The sequence below is a fragment of the Rosa chinensis genome, chromosome 6 (assembly GCF_002994745.2).
Source record: "Rosa chinensis cultivar Old Blush chromosome 6, RchiOBHm-V2, whole genome shotgun sequence".
In the NCBI taxonomy this organism is placed as follows: Eukaryota; Viridiplantae; Streptophyta; class Magnoliopsida; order Rosales; family Rosaceae; genus Rosa; species Rosa chinensis.
In genome coordinates, this window is record NC_037093.1 from 39899435 (window position 1) to 39921252 (window position 21818).

At 47.0% G+C, this 21818-nt stretch overlaps 1 protein-coding gene across 1 annotated transcript; it reads left to right on the plus strand.

Annotated features, from left to right (window-relative positions):
* The first annotated feature begins 18979 nt into the window (after positions 1-18979).
* Positions 18980-20786, plus strand: LOC112172425 (bidirectional sugar transporter SWEET1). The gene is made up of 6 exons (XM_024309767.2): positions 18980-19103; positions 19200-19236; positions 19317-19412; positions 19699-19978; positions 20065-20184; positions 20370-20786. The coding sequence occupies exons 1-6, from the start codon at positions 19070-19072 to the stop codon at positions 20544-20546; spliced, it is 744 nt and encodes a 247-aa protein (XP_024165535.1). The 5' UTR covers positions 18980-19069; the 3' UTR covers positions 20547-20786.
* The last annotated feature ends 1032 nt before the right edge of the window (positions 20787-21818 follow it).

Consider the following 21818-nt stretch of genomic DNA (forward strand, 5'->3'; position numbering starts at 1 on the left):
TCTTAGTAGACTCTCTATCTTGGATCTTGAGCTATTTGGAGAGCATGTTTAGCTTTTTATTAATTTTAGCAGTTGCATCAAACTCCTAAGTGACTCTCCATTTTAACTTTTAGTTATCTCACTCCTAAATATAGAAAGTGAGATGAGGCTCTCTATTATATTCGTGAATTTAAAACATTCCTTTTAAGTTATTCTATGAAATTTATAAATACATTTAAACTATTTTTATTTATTCAATAAATAATATAAATTCAAATCTAGCTAAGATAGAGAGAACTGATGCAACACTGTAAATGTCATGTGTTCGATTCTCACTGACATATATAAGGGTGAGGTGGGCTAAATGTATTTTTTTAATAATAAAAAAATGCAGATATATTTCTAAAGTAGCTAGCCAAAATGATTTTTTAGCTACTGTTAATGTCTAAAAGTCTAGCGGTAGCTGGACCCTAGTTAACGCTGATCCGGCAGGCGGATCGATACCTTTGTTGTGAATGGTTCCCGTTACCTGTCAAATAAAATACAATGGGCGTCAGAGGGAGACCGCGCCGGGCGGTCTTCAACTCTCCGATGCCTAAGTTAGTCAATGTATTTATGTTGACAAAGTAACAGTAGGTAAGTATTGAATGCGTAATAAATGAGGAGAGAGGAGAGGACCTTTTATAGGTGAGGAAGAGGATGATCTTCTCCTTGTTTTCGATGTGGGACTGATGGTGCTTCAGTTCCCAGTTTCAGTAGCTTCTGATGCCATCTTGACACGGCGCGTGGCGGCGCGTCGGCGGTGCTTTGGGGTTGATCCGGGGCTCAGGCGGTAACCCGGCTAACTGTCTTTACGTCAGTCACTCATATGGTGGGCGTTGGTACCCCCGGTGGTACCATGAGCGTGGCTCATTATAGCTAATTATGCTTGCAAATGGACATGCATGTACAAGTCCCCCAAATCCCCAGTCAAGGAGGGCAATCTTGGTTGGGGAGTTGATCGGCGGTTTGAAGCGTTTCTCCCGCTAGACTTTGCAGAAGCATAATTAGCGTCAGTGCGTTGTCAACCATGGATTTACTGAGCAAACGCTTTGTGCCCTTTCGGGTGGGCCCCTGCTAGGCCCCCCAGGGAGTCCCCCACTCCCCGGCTAAGATGGACCTCCGGATGGTCGTTGTTATTGTTTGTTGAGGGGGAGCTGCACGGAGCAGAGGGTGTTGGGTTGCGAGCCCAATCTTAGCACCCAGGTGACGGGGGTCAACGTACCTGATCAGGGCTGTCGTAGACTGTTGACTAGTCCCCATGTCCCGTAGGGACATTCTGACCGTAACTCCGAGTGGCGGCGTTGTCAGAGAGGCGTGGCCTCGGGATCCGCCGCTGGCGGAAGTCCCCCCGCTAGATGTAGCAGGAAGCAGCGTCAAGTAGACGTGCTTGGTATTTTATTGAGCGGTGTTGCGCTGAATAAAGTACGCAGCTTGTCAGATGAGAAATGGGGTCAGCCAGCGGTGCGCTGTGTAGCGGAGGACGCCCCGTTTACCAAATGAGGAGAGAAGCTCCGCCGGCGGGGTTTCGCTCAGCGGAGACTCCGTCACTTGGGAGATGACAAGTGAGGATCCGCTGGCGGGGTTTCGCTCAGCGGAGACTCCGTCACTTGGGAGATGCAAGTGAGGATCCGCTGGCGGGGTTTCGCTCAGCGGAGACTCCGTCACTTGGGAGATGCAAGTGAGGATCCGCTGGCGGGGTTTCGCTCAGCGGAGACTCCGTCACTTGGGAGATGCAAGTGAGGATCCGCTGGCGGGGTTTCGCTCAGCGGAGACTCCGTCACTTGGGAGATGCAAGTGAGGATCCGCTGGCGGGGTTTCGCTCAGCGGAGACTCCGTCACTTGGGAGATGCAAGTGAGGATCCGCTGGCGGGGTTTCGCTCAGCGGAGACTCCGTCACTTGGGAGATGACAAGTGAGGATCCGCTGGCGGGGTTTCGCTCAGCGGAGACTCCGTCACTTGGGAGATGACAAGTGAGGATCCGCTGGCGGGGTTTCGCTCAGCGGAGACTCCGTCACTTGGGAGATGACAAGTGAGGATCCGCTGGCGGGGTTTCGCTCAGCGGAGACTCCGTCACTTGGGAGATGACAAGTGAGGATCCGCTGGCGGGGTTTCGCTCAGCGGAGACTCCGTCACTTGGGAGATGACAAGTGAGGATGGATCCGCTGGGCGGGGTTTTCGCTCAGCGGAGACTTGCCATGGTTGGGGGGTTTACTTGTCAGGTGGTGACTTCCCTTGGAAGCCAAAGAATGATGACGGTGGACACGTGGCTAACTCTGAGAGGGTTAGCGTCTGGAGGCTTGCCTCCTAAGCCTAGCCGTCTTCTCGTCATTAATGCGAGTAATGATGGATCTCGTAACCGAGGCGACGCCTCGGTTAATCCAGGGAGTTAATGAAGACGTGGGACACGTGTACGGTTGGTACGTGATGTAGTTTTGTAGCGGACGGCTCAGGATTATTTGATGTTGACATAAAAAGGGGGGAACTGAGCGAGTTTCGACATTTCTGGAAAATCTTCAAATCTGAGTTGCCTGCTTCGAGCCTTGTTCGCCTGCGAATTGCGAAGGAGATCCCCGGGTTTGCGTGGAGTAGTCGGACTGGAGAGGACGAAATCTGTTAGTGAAGACGAACTGCATTCCAAGGTCTTCGACGTGAGGTTGGTATTTCGGATCCTCTTCCTGTTTCATTGAATCTGCAATGGTGGTTTCTGGGTTTTGGTATTTCTGTTAATGGTATGATATTGCCTCCGTGCTGTTTTCGGAGGGTGTAGGGAGAGATTTGAGGGAGGTTATGGTGTTTGACAGAAAGTTGGGGTTTTGGGTTTTGCTAGACGGTCTAATCTGGGTTGAGCGTGCGGTTGTTTTTGTTTTGGTATTTTTGTGGGTAGTTGTTCTTGGCATCTTTGGCTATATCTGATGTGAGAGTAGGTTAGATCTGTATTTGTGCTAACTGATGTGGGTTTTAGGGTTTGGGATGGCCAACGTCATAGATATTTCGAGCAGTGAGGATTCCGGGTCTGACGTGTCGTTCAGCGTGGCGGATATGACCTTTATTGACTCGTTGCGTCTGTCTGCCCATGCAGGAACCTCACTGCCAGAACCGCTTGAAGTTGAGCCACTTCGGACCATCCCCTGGGAAATAGCTATGGATCGTGGCTCGCGTCCAGAGAGCTCTAGGGCGGGTGAGTTGGCTAGGCGCGACGAGCGCTTGGCGAGCAATAGTGCTGCTAGCGGCTCCGCTGGCGAAGGGGAAGCGCCGGGCCAAAATGTCGAGTCGGCGTGGTACCTCTCAGATGGCACCGCCGTCGACGAGGCAGGTGGGCGGATGGATGCCGCCGCTGTTAACCGGATGAAGCGGACGTTCCGGTTGCCGGGCTCGGTGAAGCTGCGCCCCCCGACAGCGGATGAGAAGGCCTCGATGCTCCCAGCGGGATGTGCTGCCGTGCACGAGGCCATATTCCGCCAAGGAGTGACATTCCCGCTAGTGCCCAATCTCCAAATTCTTGTGTGCGAGTTTGGTCTTGCCTTTGGGCAGATCTGTCCCAACATGTGGCGGTTGCTGTTGGCGATGAACTCCCTGTGGCGCTTGTCGGGGTGCGAGGGGCCTACCGTGGCGGAAGTGCTTCACTTCTACGAGCTAGTGTATGTGAAGCGCCGAGGTTGCAGAGGGTGCGTGAACCTAAGCCGCCGCCAGGGAGCGCCCAAGTTGATTGAGAACTTAAGGGACTCAATGTCCTACTGGCGGGGGACCTTCTGCGTCGCCACAGATGGCTGGGAGTACCATACTAGGTCGAATGTGGAGGGGCCGACGTTTAAGACTAAGTCGGAATTCCAGCCCATCCGAGGTTGGCAACTGGTTTCCGCTAAAACTAACTGGCGGTTTCAAACTTTTGCAAACCTGCGGTTTTTGCTAATGATTATTGTGTTTGTGCAGCGGGACTAAGGTATATTCTGACGCGCGAAGAGGAGTGTCGCGTGGCGAGGATCCGCGGCTGCTGGCGGAACCGCAATTTGCTTGACTTCCGTCTTCTGACCGGTTGGGAATTGCTGGTCGACCTGGGGCTAACTCGCTCTATTGGTGAGAGCCACTCCGCCACACCTCATCATTTTTTTTTTTTTTTTTTTTTTTTTTTTTTGATTCGGACTGACGGGTGTTTGTGTTTTTCTTTTCAGAAACCCCGCCCGGTAACAAATCTAGTCGCGACGCTTTCGAAAAAGCAATGGATCGTGCCGAGATAGAAAATTTTCTGGAGGCTATGTATGCCGAGGGGTTGGCGGCCCAGCAGACGGTGGTGAACCCGGAGACGCTGGTGCTGAGCCAGTCTGAGGTTGCGGTGGAGCTGCCGATGCCGCACCACTCCCATCTGGGTGAGGATGGCCTGCCGGTAGTGCAGGCGGACACCCAAGTGGGTGGCGGGGAGAGGGGGAATGTTGGTACAAGGCCGCGGGAGCGGATGCCTACCACCCGGCGCGGTCCTCAAAAGAAGACGGTGCAGCCGACGGGGACTGCCACCGAGTCCCGGGGTGAGCCGCCGGTGCGGGTGACGAGGACCGCTGCTGGGACACAACGGGCGTTGGAGAAAAAACGCCGGCAGCCTGACTCCCCCGTCGAGGAAGAGGAAGAAGAGGTGGTGATCGGAGTCCGCCAACAAAAGAAGGCTCGAGAAGCTGCGTCGAAGGGTGCAGTGGCGGAGGGGGAGGCAGCAGCCGTCAGTGATCTGGACTCCTTTGCCGAGTATGCGCCATTCATGACAGAAGGGGAGCGGGCGTTCCTTTTCCATTTGTGCGAGCGGCTGGGGTTCGGGGGTCTGGCGGGCATATCGCGCCCGACGGCAATTGACCAATCGCCCTTCAGCTCGGCGTTTGGTCAAATATCTGCGGGGTTACATGATATGTTCGAGGCGGCGTCTAAGCAGCCCCGGATTGAGGAAGAGCTCAGGGGGGAGATCGGAGGTCTCCAGAGGGAGCTGGCGGAGGCCAAGGAGAGATTGGCGGAGGCCGAGCAGGGGCTGGCCAAGGCGGAGTGTGACTATGCGGACGCCCGCGGCAAGCTTAATGCGGCCATAAGGCGGGATCTGGAGAGGAATGAACGCGTCTCCCAGTTGGAGCAGGAGATCGCATTGCTGCAGGAGCGGATAGCCGCGAAAGATAAGAAGCTCATTATTGTGCAGCGGGAGTCTGCCGCCAGACTGGGTGAGATGCAGCGGCTGGACGGGGAGGTCAACCGCCTGAAAAATGAACAGAGTTCTTCTGCAGCCGCCGCCGTTGAAGCGTTCAAGATGTCGGCGGAGTATAAAAAGACATTGACCGAAGCGGCGAAGTCTGGGGCCCGGGCAAATATAGACATGTTGACGCGGAAGGGCGCCATTGACTTTGTAAAGGCGTCACAGCCCGACGTGCCGGTGGTCGAGGGTGTCCCGCCGGAGACAGAAGTCGTGCCTCCCACTGCGGCAGGTACCCATTCGGGCAGCGGGGAAAGTGGCTCCCATCCGCCGGAAAGTTCCCGGCAGACTCCCCAGCAGACCCCGTCGGAGGTGTCACGTGCCGGATTTCTGGAGGCACACACCCGGGCGGATGGTACAATGGAGACTCCCAGCCCGACAGCTCGAGGGTCTGATCAGGCGAGCCGATCGGTCGTGCCGCCGCCAGTTGAAGCCGGAGAAGCCGAAGACAACCGCTGAAGCCAGCTGAGACTTCCATAGGTTTTTTTTTTTTTTTTTTTTACTGTAATAATGAACTATTTTGGGTGGGGAGTCCCAGCCCTGAAATGAAATTTCAGAGTTTGACGTTTGTCATGATGTGTTTGTACCGCTAGAGTTTTGACGTAGAGATTTTTCTTTTGCCAAGCAATGAAACATTAAAGGAATTAAAATTGGTCCAAGTGCACCACGTAGCGGACGTGGTCCGCTGACGATTCCTGGCGTTGCCAGTTGCCCTCAGTGCTAGACTTGGTAACAATGGTTTGAATAATTCCTCGTTTCATTGATAGCTGACTGATCAGCGTTTACAAAAGAGGGGTAGTACCCGTTGGGTAGCTTCCCTTAGCTAAATATTGAACAAAAATTTAGCTAAGTCAAGATGCTCTTGGGTAGCGGCATGACTATTTGTAATAATACCGAAGGTGTTCGATATTCCAAGGGTGGGTCGTTGTGACGCCGTCCTTGTCCATTAAGTAGAAGGTGCCTGGGCTAACGACTTCCACAATTTTGTATGGACCTTCCCAAGTTGGGCGAAGCTTTGTTGGCGGTGGAATGACTTCCTTCATTACCCAGTCCCCCAGTTGGAGGTTCCGGGCCTTGACTCTGGCGTTGTAGAAACGCGATACCCGCTGCTTGTTTTGCAGGTTGCATAGGTGGGCCCTGTGTCGCTTTTCCTCCAGGAGGTCTTTGTCCAGGTTGATGCCGTCAGTGTTGGTCTCTGGGCGGTAGCCCTCGACTCTGGCGGTAGGTTGAGAGACCTCAATGGGCAGGACAGCCTCCGTTCCGAACATCATGCAGAAGGGAGTTTCACCTGTTGCGGAAGTTGGGGTTGTTCTGATGGCCCATAGAACTTCCGGGAGTTTCTCCGCCCATAGACCCTTTGCTTTGTCGAGTTTTTTCTTCAGCAGCCTTTTGATTATCTTGTTTGCTGCTTCGACCTGACCGTTGGTCTGGGGGTGGGCGACAGATGCAAAACTCATCTTAGTACCCAAGTTGGCGGTGAAAGAGATGAGCTCCTTGTTGTTGAATTGCGTGCCATTGTCGGTGATTATCGTGTGTGGGACACCGTAACGGCAGTAGATGTTCTTCCAGAGGAAGTGAATTACCTTGGCGGTAGTTATTGCTGTTAGTGGTTCCGCCTCTATCCACTTGCTGTCGTAGTCGATAGCCACTATAATGTACTTGAACTGGCCCTTGGCGGTTTGAAATTTTCCCATCAGATCCAGGCCCCAAGTTGAGTGGATCCATGGGGCGACGATGACCGATAGTGGTTCCGCCGGTGCATGCGGGATGTCAGCAAATTGTTGGCACCTGTGGCATGATCTTGCTACCTGGCGGGCATCGTCGCCGAGAGTAGGCCAAAAATAGCCTTGTCGCATTGTGCGATTGGCTAAGGATCTGGCGCCTGAATGGTTTCCGCATTCTCCGCTATGAATTGCTGCCAGAACGACCTTTCCCTCCTCTGGGGTTAGGCAGCGGAGGTTGGGATGGGTGAATCCCTGGCGGTACAGCTTGCCGTTCTGGATGTTGTAGCGGGTTGCCCTCCGCTGGAGTTGTCGCGCCTTAACCTTGTCGTCCGGCAATGTGCCGTTGCGCTTGTACTCAATGACTTCGTCCATCCAGCTGGTATTGACCTCAATGTTGAAGATCTCCGCCAGGGTTTTTGTGATACTTGGCTTGTCAAGACATTCCACTCTTGTGTCCGCTGGACTCTGATGTGGCTGGGCGGTTGCTAGCCTTGCCAGTGAGTCAGCCTTGGCGTTCTTTTCCCTGGGGATTTGTGTGATGTTATGAAATTTGAATTTCTTGAGGAGTGTCTTAACGTACCCCAAGTATGCCGCTAACTGTTGGTCCTTGGCCTGGAAGCTGTCATTGACCTGATTAACGACCAACTGGGAATCACTAAAGATGTTGACGCTGTCAGCCCCTGAATCGATGGCGAGGAGTAGGCCGGCAATGAGTGCTTCGTATTCCGCCATGTTGTTGGAGGCTTTGAAGTTGAATTTTAGTGCGTATTCCACATTCAGCCCCCAGGGCCTGTGAGGATGACTCCTGCGCCGCTGGCCTTGGCGCTGGCGGAGCCGTCCACATGCAGGTTCCAATCTGATTGTAGGGGAGCTGGCTCCTTAGCGGTGACCATTTCCGTCCCGGGCTCATTCTCCGTGCTGGGACTGGGCTGGCGCTCAGTGAGCTCGGCGATGAAGTCCGCTACCGCCTGACCCTTCATGGCGGTTCTTGGCTTGTAGTCTATGTCAAATTCACTGAGCTCGATGGCCCACTTGCTGAGGCGCCCTGAATGTTCAGGGTTCTGCATTACCTGTCTCAGTGGTTGATTGGTCAGCACGTGGATTGTGTGCGCTTGAAAATACTGGCGGAGGCGCCTGGCGGCAACGATGAGTGCAAGAGCTAGCTGCTCTAAGGGTGGATACCTTGTTTCTGCCCCGTTCATGCCCCTGCCGGCGTAGAAAACTGGGAGCTCGTCCTGTCCCTCCCGCCGGACAATGGCGCAACTCACCGCTGATACCGATACCGCTAGGTATATGAACAGTGTCTCTCCTTGCACAGGGATAGAGAGTAGTGGGACTGCCGCCAGATAATCCTTCAAGCCCTGAAACGCCGCCTGACATTCTGGGTTCCAGTTGATGACTTTCTTGTGAGTTGTTTTGAGGAGTTTGAAGAATGGGGCACACCTGTCAGTGAGCCTGGAGATGAATCGAGAGAGGGCGGTTAACTTGCCTTGGAGGCATTGGACGTGTACCTTATACTCAGGGTCTGCCAGGTCGAGTATGGCCTGCACCTTGTCCGGGTTAGCCTCGATGCCTCGTTCACTGACGATATAACCCAGAAATTTGCTGGCGGTGACGCCAAAGAAGCATTTTTCTGGGTTGAGGCGCATGCCGTAGGCCAGGAGGATGGTAACTATGATCTTGAGGTTTGCCACGTGTCCGCTGGCCTTTACACTCTTGACCAACATGTCGTCCACGTAGACCTCGATTATCTTGCCCAAATGTTCAGCGAACATAGCATTCATCAGCCGCTGATAAGTTGCTCCGGCGTTCTTCAGACCGAAAGGCATAACATTGTAGCAGTAGAGGCCCTTGTCGGTGGTGAAGGTGGTACACTCCTGATCGCTGGGATGCATCTTGATCTGATTGTAGCCGGAGAAAGCGTCCATCATGCTGAGGAGTTCATGCCCGGCGGTTGCGTCAACCAGCTGATCAATGCGTGGGAGAGGGAAACTGTCCTTTGGGCACGCCTTGTTGAGATTTTTGAAGTCGACACACATCCGCCACTTGCCGCTAGGCTTCTTGACCATGACCAGGTTGGAGATCCATTGGGGATAGATTACCTGGCGGATGAATCCAATGCCCTGGAGTTTGGCGACCTCTTCTCCTATGGCGCGGTATTTCTCCTCGTCGAAGGCCCTTCGCCTCTGCTTGATGGGATGGAAGGATGGCTTAATGGTTAGTTTGTGTGTGATGATTTCGGGAGAGATACCTGGCATGTCCGCATATGACCATGCGAAAACGGCGGCGTTGTCCCGCAGGAATTGAGTGAGTTCTGCGGCTACTTCTGGGTCTAGCTGAGCTCCTATGCGGACTGTCCGCTCTGGGTGCTCGTCAGAGATGCTGATGACCTTCAACGATGTTTCAGGATTGACCGGTTCCTTCCTTACGTATTTCTCCTCCTCATCCCTAGGATCCTCGAAGATATCTGGTGGCGGTGCCTGATTTCCTACCGTTAGGATTTCGTGGCGGCGGGTTGACCGCGCAATGGTGGTAGAGTAGCATTCTCGTGCCAGTTGCTGACTTCCCCTGACACAGCCTGTGCCGTTGGGTGTGGGGAACTTCATGAGAAGCATGTATCCGGCGATGATGCATTTGAGCTTGTTGAGTGCCGGCCGTCCTATGATGGCGTTATACGAACTGAAACAGTCCACAATTATAAATTCGGTATGTACCTCCGCCATACATGGACTGGAGCCGATGGTTAACCGCATGTAGTCAGAGCCCAGCGGCTGAGTGATATCGCCGGAGAAGCTAAGCAACGGCTCATGGTCTTGTAGTAGTTTCTTGTTCCGCTTAAGGTTGTTGTAACAACCGCTGAATATGACATTGACAGCAGATCCGCTATCCACCAAGATTCTTCCTACTGACCATCTGTCGAGAATGGCATCGATCAGGAATGGGTCGTCATGGGGTAGATGCACTCCTCGCTCCTCCTCCTCTGAGAAGGTGATGGGCTCCCAACCAGACTTTGGGAGTTTGGTGGATCTCTCGTAGCGGATGTTACAGACTTCCTTTGGGTGATTGGCGCGTGCGTAACGCTTTCTTGCCCTGTGAGACATGTTGGTGATTGGAGCCCCGCCGTCGATGGTGTTGATGCGGCCCAGTGGCTCAATGTTGGCAATCACAGGTGGCGGTTGGCGCACCTTGAATTGATCCATCTTGCCGTCCCGGTATAGGGTCTCAATGGTTGTTTTGAGAGCGTTGCAACTGTTGGTATTGTGACCGCTGTCCTCGTGGTACTTGCACCACATGCCGGTGTTTCTTGGCTTACCCTTTTTGGGGAATCTCGGCGAGGGTGGCGGTGGTATCTGATCCTTGCACTGATTGTAAATCTCCTCGTACGAGGCTGTGAGGACGGTGAACACTGCATACCGCTGAGAGGATTCCGTCTGCTTGTTGCGATTGTCCCCCTGGGATTGGCGGTTGCCCTTGTAGTGGTTGTCTTTCTGCCTCTTGCTTTGGTAACCGCCCTGCTGCCACTCCCTCTTCTTGTCAGCTGGCGGTGCAGTGGGGGCTTTGCTGGCGGTCTCTTGATGGCTGGAGGAGGGTTGAGATGACTTTGTTGGTGTTGCTGGTGGCGGTGGGGTTTCTCCATATGTGATAAACTCTGCCTGGGCATGAATGACCGCCTCACTCATAAGGTGATCATACGCCGCATTTGGATGATTGTAGTTGAGGTGATATAGGAATGGTCCCTTGAGGAGTCCCTGCTTGAAAGCCGCCGAAGCCATTGTTTTATCGAGATCGCGGCACTGAGATGCTGCCGCTCGCCATCTTGTGACGAATGCCTTCAATGATTCGTCCCCTCCCTGTCTGACGCCAAACAACTGGCTCGTGTTGTGATGACCGGCGGACAACAAGATGAATCGAGAGAGGAAAGCATGAGATAATGCGTGGAATGAGTCGATGGACCCTGGCGGACACTTGAAAAACCAACTCATTGCCTCACTATCCAGCGTTTCGCTGAACAAGTGGCACAGGGTGGCGTCATCAAATCCCTTGTTGTTGGTGACCTTCTTGAACGTGTCCATGTGGACGAAGGGATCGGTCTTACCGCTATAATGTGACATTTTTGGGGTCTTTGCAAACGCTGGTCTGACGGCTTGCAAAATTGTGGCGGTGAATGGGCCTGGCCTGGACGCGAAGAGTGGGTTTGGGGCTGGCGCCGGGGTGCCTGCCTCCGCCAGGATTAATCTCCGTTCTAACTGCTGCATCCTCTCCAAAATTTGGGTGGTTGCGTCGCCCGCGGGGCCCGCTCGGGCGTTCCGCGGAGCGAACCCCCGCCCGGGAATGGGTAGATTACCCTCAGTCCTTGTTCTAGTCCTCGAGTGGTGGGTGCGCAGCGATGACTCCGCCTCCTGCTCCGGCAGGTGTGGGATAGGGGGTGGTCCCATTCCTGCCAGCTCAGGTGGGCTTAGCGGTACCTGCATTTGCACGATGGGTCCTATACCAGCGGTAGGCCGGCTGTGTCTGGTGCTGTGTGACTGCTCACTTCGTGCAGGGTTGGCGTTTGCGTCCAGCGTTCGCCTTAGCTCGTCGAAACGTGTCATCAGCGTGGCCACTTGGTTTTGGGCCTCCGCCTTCTCCTTGCGTTCCTGCTCGCGCTCTCTGTTTGCTTTGTGGAGGTCCGCCAGCGCCAATTCATACAAGGCGGTGAGGTCCTGACCTGGGGGACGGCTGCTGCTTGGATTTGTTTCACCGCCTGGGTTGACCGGGGTGTTGAATAGTGCACGGTTGATGCTTACCGCTGGGCGGGCGGGTTGGGGAACGGCGGACTGGTCTGCCTGCTCCCCGATATTTCCCCCGCTACCGTTAGTCATGGTAACTGTGATGGGATGACCTTCTGTTCAAGGATTCCCACAGACGGCGCCAATGTTAATGTCTAAAAGTCTAGCGGTAGCTGGACCCTAGTTAACGCTGATCCGGCAGGCGGATCGATACCTTTGTTGTGAATGGTTCCCGTTACCTGTCAAATAAAATACAATGGGCGTCAGAGGGAGACCGCGCCGGGCGGTCTTCAACTCTCCGATGCCTAAGTTAGTCAATGTATTTATGTTGACAAAGTAACAGTAGGTAAGTATTGAATGCGTAATAAATGAGGAGAGAGGAGAGGACCTTTTATAGGTGAGGAAGAGGATGATCTTCTCCTTGTTTTCGATGTGGGACTGATGGTGCTTCAGTTCCCAGTTTCAGTAGCTTATGATGCCATCTTGACACGGCGCGTGGCGGCGCGTCGGCGGTGCTTTGGGGTTGATCCGGGGCTCAGGCGGTAACCCGGCTAACTGTCTTTACGTCAGTCACTCATATGGTGGGCGTTGGTACCCCCGGTGGTACCATGAGCGTGGCTCATTATAGCTAATTATGCTTGCAAATGGACATGCATGTACAGCTACTTTGGTTAAAATTTAACTAAAAAATGGCTAGCATTGCTAACAATACTCTTAGCTACATTGGCTAAACTTAACTAAAAAATAGCGAACATCACTAAGAGTATCTTTAGTAGAATTTCTATTTTGGCTCTTTAGCTATTTGGAGAGCATGTTTAGCATTTTTAATTTTAGTAACTGCACCAGACTTCTAAGTGGTTCTACATTTTAACTTTTAGTATCTTGTTTCTAAATACAGAGAGCAAGATGAGACTCTCTAGCTATTGTTTTTGTTAATTTAAAACATTCATTTTAAATAATTCTATGTAATTTATATATACATTTAAACTTTTTCCTCTTCATTCAATATATAATATAAATTCAAAAACTCTTTATTTTAAATACATTTTAACTAGAATTGATGCATGCTTATTTTAAAAGTGGTTATCCAAAATAGTTTTTTTTTAGCTCTTTTTGCTAAAATTTAACTAAAAAAATAGCTAGTATTGCAAAAAATGCTCTTAAAAGCTTTGCTCTAAAAAATAGTTAAAGAACAAAGATAGAGAGTCTATTAAAGATCTCTTAACCACATATGCTAAATAAAAATGTTAAAATGAAACTCGAATTATTTTTCATTTGACCTAGCGCTCTGCTAGGGTTTCGGAATCCTCTTCCTAAGGGCGGCGGTTTCTTGTATGCTCGTTGTTGCTCATCAATGGTGGTTATGGCAGACTTGGGTCTGCTTATTCTCTTCTTCATTGCGCTGGGTGGCGCTGAGGCTGTGTTGATTTCATGGGATGGGGGTGCTGTTTTTTCTGCGTCCAAACTCGATGGTGAAGTGAAAGATGTGGCCTCGTTTGCGGGGATGGCATCTCGGTGGCGGATGAGAGGCGATCCGACCTTGGGTTGGGCTAGATCGGTTCGGAAGGTTCGTTTCCGATCGGGTGATGATTTTTGCCATGTCGATGACCTTGCTGTTGTGGAAGACGATGATCTACTGGTTTGCTTGACCTCGGGATCTGCCATCTCTAATGGCGATACGAGGCTGCCGGAGGTGAGACCGACTCTATTTCCCTCGGGCTCTAACCCTTTGTTGGTGGGGAGGATGACTTCTTTCTACTCATCGGAGGAAGCTGCTTTTGATAGTGGTAACCTGGTGGCAGGGATGTTGGCTGCGAGCTCTGACATCGATGTCTGCGCAGATTGCAACAAAGATCGATGGCAGGACGGGGATGATCTTGGCCCTATGGTGTTTTGCTCATCGCCTGAACAGTTTTTTCTGGAATCGGGCCCTACCAGTGAAGGTGGCAGAGTGGACGACGTCCTCTGGCGAGTGGTGGTCGGTAGTGGGGGCAGGGCTGTCTTCTCACTTAGAGTTTGCCTAGGTGGATTAACTGGGTCTGACATTGGAATTGGGCTGCGAGAGCTTTGCTTTGGGCTTGGACAACTGTATTGTTTCCCATTTGTATTTTCAGTTTGGGCTTTCATCTTTTTGTTATGAAAGATGATTGGCTTGTTCATTTCTTGCTTTGAGTGGGAAAGATTGCAAAGAAAAGAGAGACCCTATTGAGCCTCGCTCTTCGGGATGTTATTTTTAATTCCTCAGGGCTCTACTCTTCTTTGTTCGGGCTTAATCTTAGAAGGTGGGTGTACTAGGAGATTACTAGTTTGGTTTGCTCTTTTAGTTAGGGTTGGCTTTGTAGTAGTTTCTACGGAACGGTTCTTTCTGTCGCCCCCATAGGGGGAGATCGTTTTTGTACTGTTTGCTGAGCTGCATAATGGATGACCTCTTCAACTCAAAAAAATAAAATAAAAATGTTAAATTGTCTACCCTGTTTGTTTATTTTGATTTTCTTTTGTTCTTTATATAAAAAATATTAATCTAATTTGCCTTTTAGAATTAAGCTTCTTTGGACGGGGGCAACTAAGTTTGGCTTAATAATTAGTGCAGCAACTTGTCCTGGCAATTTTGTATGTATGTGGCCAACGCCCCAATTGCACTGCACTGCACTGATTTTTTTTTTTTGGATAAATTTTATTATTATAGTTCTTTCAAATTTCTTATAATAGTATTGAGTAATGCTAGATGAACCATCTTTTTGGGTATCAACTGCATCACACATTATGCAGTAAGCACAAAGCCTATCCAATTACAAAATTTCATAAAACGACATGGATGCCCCACATTAGTTGCCATATAAAGTGAGACACATGTTCACATGTATTTTGAACTTTCTCTATGTTATTTTGCCCCTCTTGTAAAAATAACTTAGGTCCTCAAATCTCTCTCGTCCCACTTGGAATCTAATTCTTAGTTGTATCTAGCTAGCTAGGATTGGAGGTCGATGGAGCCATTTGGGAGGGGCCTTCATTGCGACATATGAATGGTCTAATGCATAAGTTTATTCTCCTGTTCAGATGAGAAATAGAAGGCTCATCATTTGCTAAATTGCTCTATATCATTGTTTTAAGGAAAACAGTAATTATATATGAAGCATCTCTTAAGATCATGAATCACTCAGCCGATCGAACTATCTACAAGTTTCTTCTCCTCTTCTCCAACTTTCCCTTTTTATTTTATTTCTTTAATGTTAAGCTTTTTAACTAGTTACATTGTTTTTTTTTTTTTCAAAATAGGGTACTTTTCTTGTGTGTACGTGGCACAAAAAAAATTAATCAGTACTCAAGCAAATGCATATATGTTCAACTACCAATTGTATAACAATGATAAAATAGACACATCAAAGTGTACAGACCTTGAAATTAGTTGCATTAATAAAATGACGAACTTAGGACCCGAGCTTCACGAGTTCACGCAACTTCTCTAGAAGGATAGAATCCAAATTGTTAGCTGAGGGGACAACTTCATCCTACATGTCCTGAACTTGGCTGAGCGATACAATCATAAGTCATCCATAGAATTAGAGGGATTTTGCTATAGAATAATCATATCCAAAAGATCCATTTATACAGTGGTGTGAATGTTACTCGATCTTTTCACTGTTTTATTCAAAAATCCTGTGATACATACTTGCATTGATTATCAATACCGCGTTGAGGCGAATTATACTTACATATGGTCCAGTTGTTTTGGGACATGGTATAGAGGAGGATGACTTGGTTGTTCTTAGTGTTGGCTATACGATTTTTTTTTTTTTTTGAAAGGGGCTATAAGAATTAATTGTGATTCATAATTGGTATCGTTTTGTATTCTGAGAAAATGAATGATTAAGTTGGGTATGGGTTGAGCCCATTTGGCTCATGAATGTCATTATTAATGACGGACTAGTAACTATGATTTTTATTATGAAGGAGAGTGGTGATATTATCTCCACCACCGATATTTCCCATGGTATGTGATGTTGGTTTTCTGCAAAAAAGGATTTTTTGTCGAGAAGTTTTAAATACACACCCCAAATTACTTAATACATACTCCTTACTCAATACACATACTATTTAATTTCTCATTCTAATATTTTACTAAATACACAACCCAAATTACCGAAAATATCCTTAAACTAAAAAACCATGACTACTATTTAATTTGATTAGTATATATTAACATATTAGTGTTTTATTTGACCATATTAATTACTTGTGTTAGTTATTGGGAAATCCATAAACAATAATTATTGTTCCCTTCATATAGATGCTTAGAAATAGATTTTGTATTATTTGAGTTAGCATCCACCAAACACCATATTGATCAAGTGTAAAATTTTGAGTCAAACATTCAACCAAAACTGTATCAATAGTTTCTCCACAATGGCGGACCTATGAAATTGTCATTGGATGGTCAAACAAATTAACAATTACAAAATTTTATACATGTGATGTTTTATATTAGATAATAAATTGACTAATCATAATTTTTAGAAAAAAAAATGAACTAAAAGTGCGAGTAAAGCTATTTGTTTTAAAAATTTAATGCCATTGATTTTGAAATTCTAAATTATATGGTTTCTCACCCCATTTAATTACAATTTATTTAAGAAAAATTTAAATTAGATGGTTTCTAACTTTATATATACTGGTTTTAAATGAGGATGCATGTGTAGATATTTATTGTGTTTATAATTATAGAATCATATAGGGAAGATATGATTATTATTATTTTTCTTCTAATATATAGAAGTCCATTTTGATCATTTAATCTACTTATAAAATCTTAGAGTTTTTCTATTGGAACCTCCAAATTTACTCACTTGACCTCTATGCTATTTACACCTCTTATCAAATTTTCAAATACTAAATTTACTCACTAAACCTCACTAAATTTCCTCAAATAACCTCACTAATATAATTTGCAAATAAATTATTATCTTTAAAATAAAAAATTTAGTCATTTCAATGATTTAATCACTCTATAAATATTAACTAAATATACATTTCTTAATCAAATTTGAGTTTCAAAAATTAATGTCTAATCAATAAGAAAATGCCATGAACTATTATGTTTTTTTTTAATTTTTTTTTTCTATTTTAGCTGTGCAAAAAAAAAAATCATTCGTTTTTTAATGTTTTTTTTTCTGTATTTTTTGTACCACATGATTAATTATGTAAATATTTTAAGTTTTTTTTTTTTTTTGCAAATATAATGGATTGACTTAGATTTTGTTTTCCCTCACCAATATGCGTTCAACATATATATCATACATTTTTATGTCACATGATTTTAACCATATTTTAAATTCTTATTAAATATATATGAATGCTTTAATGAGTATGTAGTGAAATTGGAAAATAAAAATAGATAAGGAAAATAATAAGGAATACAATCTAATATTATTGAATTGGAAAGTCTACATAAAATAAATATAATATTTTTTTGGTATAATTATTGTCCTTAATAGTCATTTTATAGTAGGTTATATATGTCATTTAATAATTCATAATAGAGTGAGGTCAAGTGAGCAGATTTGGAGGTCCTAATAGAAACTGTCAAAATCTTATTTGAAATATAAAATAATAGGGATGTGTATTAAGTAATTTGGGGTGTGTATTTAAAATTTCTCTTTTCTGTCATTTTACAAATTAACAAAAAAAAAAAAAAAACAGAAGAGAGAGAATTAAACTAAAATTCAAATCATTGCTTGAGATTAAGGAGCACCATGACTATTGACTAAAAAAGAGAGCGAGAGGATAGAACGCCGTTTTTCATCTTTGTACCTGTCCGGCTGCGCCTCGGTGCTGGCATGGGCCGTTGGCCTTGATGGTGGTCGCTATGTGCGGCTGGACGGGCTGTGTCGCTGGTTGGCCGGTCTGATGTCCAGAGATTGGGTGGGAATGGGTTTTCTTTTGTCGTGCTCTTGGGAAGGCTGTGGCTGCATCTGTCTTTGGTCTGCGATCTGGATGGTGGCAGGTTTGGTTTCAATGGCTGATGGGGTTGGATCGAAGGGTGGTTGGGATGGATCGATGGGTGGTTGGGATAGATCGATGGTGTGTGGGTTGGCCGACGGTGATGCTTGGGTTTTCGTTTCAGATCTCGACGCAGAGCAGCCGGTATGCGGTGGGGATGGTGACAGAGGCTGTCGTCCGCTGGTGGTTGGTTGGGGACGGTGACCTGATGGTGGCCTGACGCAGGTGGTGGGGCGGCAGATCTGGAGGAGGGACCGGAGGACTGGTGCAGACGCCGACTTGGGCCTGGAGCAAGAGAACCAACCGTGACCTGGTCTTCTGGGCTTGGATACGGCTTGTGGGCCCGTTCTGGGCTGGAGGGTGGGTTTGGGCTCAATTCTTGGGCCCAGACCATGCTATTTTTTTATTTCTAGTTATTATTTATTTATGTTTTTCCTTTCTGCTGCGCTTTTTGCGAGTAATAAGTCCCTACATTAGTTGTGTAGGGTTAGTCGGGCTTTGTGCCTCTGTGTGCACTCAAAGTGCTTTGTCTGCTCTGGGTAGGCGGCGAGTTCCTTGCTTTGTCAAATAGTCGTTACCTCCTAGTGGCAGGGTGAAACTTGGTGTCACTGGATGTATTTTCCAGTGGCAACATGATGGGAAAGCTGTGAGAATGGATATTATGCTATGCTGTATTCGAGTTGCAGATCGAGTTATCTTTCCGTTGTGTCACTGCTGGGAAGCAAATAGAACCGTCTGGAGCGTGTTCTTTGCTAGTTGGTGTGTATTTGAATACAATTGTATAGTTGAGACTCATGATATTATTTCAGGATGTACTCTAGGTGCCTATTGTAATCAGGGGTTTAGGCTCAATGTTCCCCCTCCTTGTATTCGACAGTTTCATTAATCAAGAGGGTAGCCACACCACCCCTTTATTGAAAAAAAAAAAAAAAAAAAAAAAAATTCAAATCCCTAATGATAGCTAGAGAGGAAAGGAGAATCTATCACATTCAGATTAATTTGACTTGAAATTTAACTTACCTTACCCAGCATAACTCAAAAACTAGCTAATTTTTAACTAATAAAAATAGCTGTACCGTTATAGTCGGTAAATTTGGCGACGCACTATACTATACGATGCTGATATATTTTTTTTTTTTGAAACGACACGACGCTGATAGTTTGTTTGCCAAATAAGACCCATCGGGTATTTACTTCAAACAGACTCCACTCACTAGTTTGTTTTCCCCTCTATATAAACACCTCCCCCCACGCCCTTTCTGTGAAATCGAAACTTCCTCACACCACCCCCATTCTCCATTTTCTCTCCAACTCTCTTCTCTCCCCGATCACCTGCCTCCATGGACGTCCTCAAGTTCTTGTTCGGAATCTTCGGTGAGCGCGTCGATCTTCCTCCCTCTCACTTCCTCTTGTTTTTTGCTTTCTGCCTTGTAACTAATAATTTCCCTCTTCCTTCTACTTGTTCTGCAGGTAATGCCACCGCTCTCTTCCTCTTCTTGTCGCCGACGTAAGCTTCTCTCTCTCTCTCTCTGGTTTTCTTGAAGCTATTTGATGCTGAATTCTGTGAACGGTTTCTGGTTTTGATAGGATTACATTCAAGAGGATCATACAGAAGAGAAACACAGAGCAGTTTTCAGGCATTCCTTACGTCATGACTCTCCTCAACTGCCTCCTCTCTGCTTGGTACTACTGCTCTCTCTCTCTCTCTCTCTCTCTCTCTCTCTCTCCCCCTCCAACCGCCTCTTACTTTTACCTTTTTGCCCTTCTGCTGCTTCGGATTTCGTGTCCGTTAGTTACTAAAACCAGATAAAATGACGTTTTCATCCCCGGCTTCTTCGTCGTCTCTGTTAGAGTAGCAGCGTCAGGGTTTCTGTGTGTGACATTATTTTTGCGAAATTACATTTCTGCCCCGTGTAGTTTTGCGTAATTAGAAACTGGCCCTGATGATGTGAAAGGTTTGTTCAAACAGGTACGGGCTGCCGTTTGTGTCCCCGAACAACATTCTGGTGTCCACCATTAACGGCACCGGTGCAGTAATCGAAGCCATCTACGTGTTGATCTTCATCTTCTTTGCTCCCAAGAGAGAGAAGGCTAAGATTATGGGCCTCTTCATTTTTGTGCTGGCTCTGTTCTCCGTCGTGGCCTTGGTTTCCGTCTTTGCCCTTCACGGCAGTGGCAGGAAGCTCTTGTGTGGCCTCGCCACCACCATCTTCTCCATCGTCATGTACGGCTCGCCTCTCTCAATCATGGTAAATTTTTTAACTGATTTACCACCCCCCCCCCAGTCTGTTGTGGTAAATTTGGAAAGTGACTGTAGTGAAACGTAATTGTGCAGAGGACTGTGATAAAAACAAAGAGTGTGGAGTTTATGCCATTCTTCTTGTCACTGTTTGTGTTCTTGTGTGGCACTTCCTGGTTCGTCTATGGGCTGCTGGGCCATGACCCTTTTGTGGCTGTAAGTGTACTTCTTTACGTCCTTTCTTGATTGACCTTTTTCTGATTTGATTTATTAAAGTGAAAAAAGTTGAGATTTGGGTAGAATTTACTATACTACAAAATCTCTCACCTCAAGAAATGAAGAAAGAAACCAAAACCCTCTTTGGAAATATATGATTGAGATGAGTGTTATGGTGTGTGCAGGTGCCAAATGGGTTTGGGTGTGCTCTGGGGGCATTGCAGCTCATCTTGTACTCCATCTACCATGACAACAAGGGCGGCGACACCAAGAAGCAGCAGCCTAGTGCTGAAGACAATGTGGAGCTTGGCCTCGAAAAGCCTCACCAATCGAAGCAAGCAAATGGCGTTAATGGTGTTTAAGATGGGGCATGGCATCAGAAATTGCTGCATTTGCCACTTGTTGGTGTAGCTAGTTAGGCTTGTTTTTAGTTCATGTTTCTCGACCCATGATTTGAGTGAGTACTACTGGCAATGTCAATTTTAGAGTCTGATGGGATTGACCGTATACAGACAAATGTGAGATTATTGGTATTGCTTTTCAATTCAATCATGCTTATGACTGCTTTTACGAGTAACAAAGACGAATATTACTTTTGCTGATTTTTTTTTTCACTTCTTGTCATTTTGTTATTCCGTGTTTGACCAAGTTGATCCAACTATTTTATAAAAATCTCGAATATTTATCCAAACTAAATAAGAAATTTAAAGTTTCTTCAACAATATATGAGCGATTGAAACACAAAAATACGTGTAATCTTTTTCACGTCAAAGCTTCAAGAAGTGAAAGTAATCCAATCTGGGTGAACCACATTTAGCTCATTCTTGGAGATGGAAACTCTTAAGCACTAGACCCTTTGAACATTAATGGTGAACGGTGGCCATTGAGATTGCCGTGCAGTTGTGTCAAAAATGGTCCAAAGTGTTAGGTAAGTCCCTCCTTAAAAGAACGGAGTTGTCTCCAGGATAAAGAAGAAAGCATGTGGGAGACAAAGAAAGTTGCAGAAAACATGCAAAAGGAAAAATAGCAGAAAGTGAAAGCAAAAAGGAAAGGTGAAAGGAGAAAGCATGCAAGGGAAAGAAAAAGAAGGAGACATGCATGGAAACATGGAACGTGAGAAAGGGAAAAGCATGGCTTTGCTTTTCATGTGTTCACACCTATGACTTTGCTTCTACTCACTGCATGGTATGTGCATGAAGTGCACTGCCTATATATATCCCCATATCGGCAACAGCAAAAGATGAGAGAGGGCAGATAGCCCAAACTCCAGAGAGAGAGAGAGCTGAAACAAAAAGAGAGTTTCAGTAGCAACTCCAAGGGTCTTCAAGATGTAGAAGATAGGGGGAGTGTGTTCAAGGGCGTGTATAGCTCTTGGGATAGAGTAATCTTCTAGGATTGAGAAAGGGTGTACAAGGGGTATCCGATTGGATACAAGGCTTGAGCTGGGTATAAACTTGAGTGCTCTAGTTGTGTATAAACTTGAGTGGTGTATCTTGTACTTGTGTGATTCTCTCATAGTGAAGATGAAAACTCTCTGAGGACGTAGGCATGGATTTTGGCCGAACCTCGTTAAAACTTGTTGTCTTCTTGGCTTGCTTATTTCTTATTTCCATCTCTACTAGTAGTACTTGCGT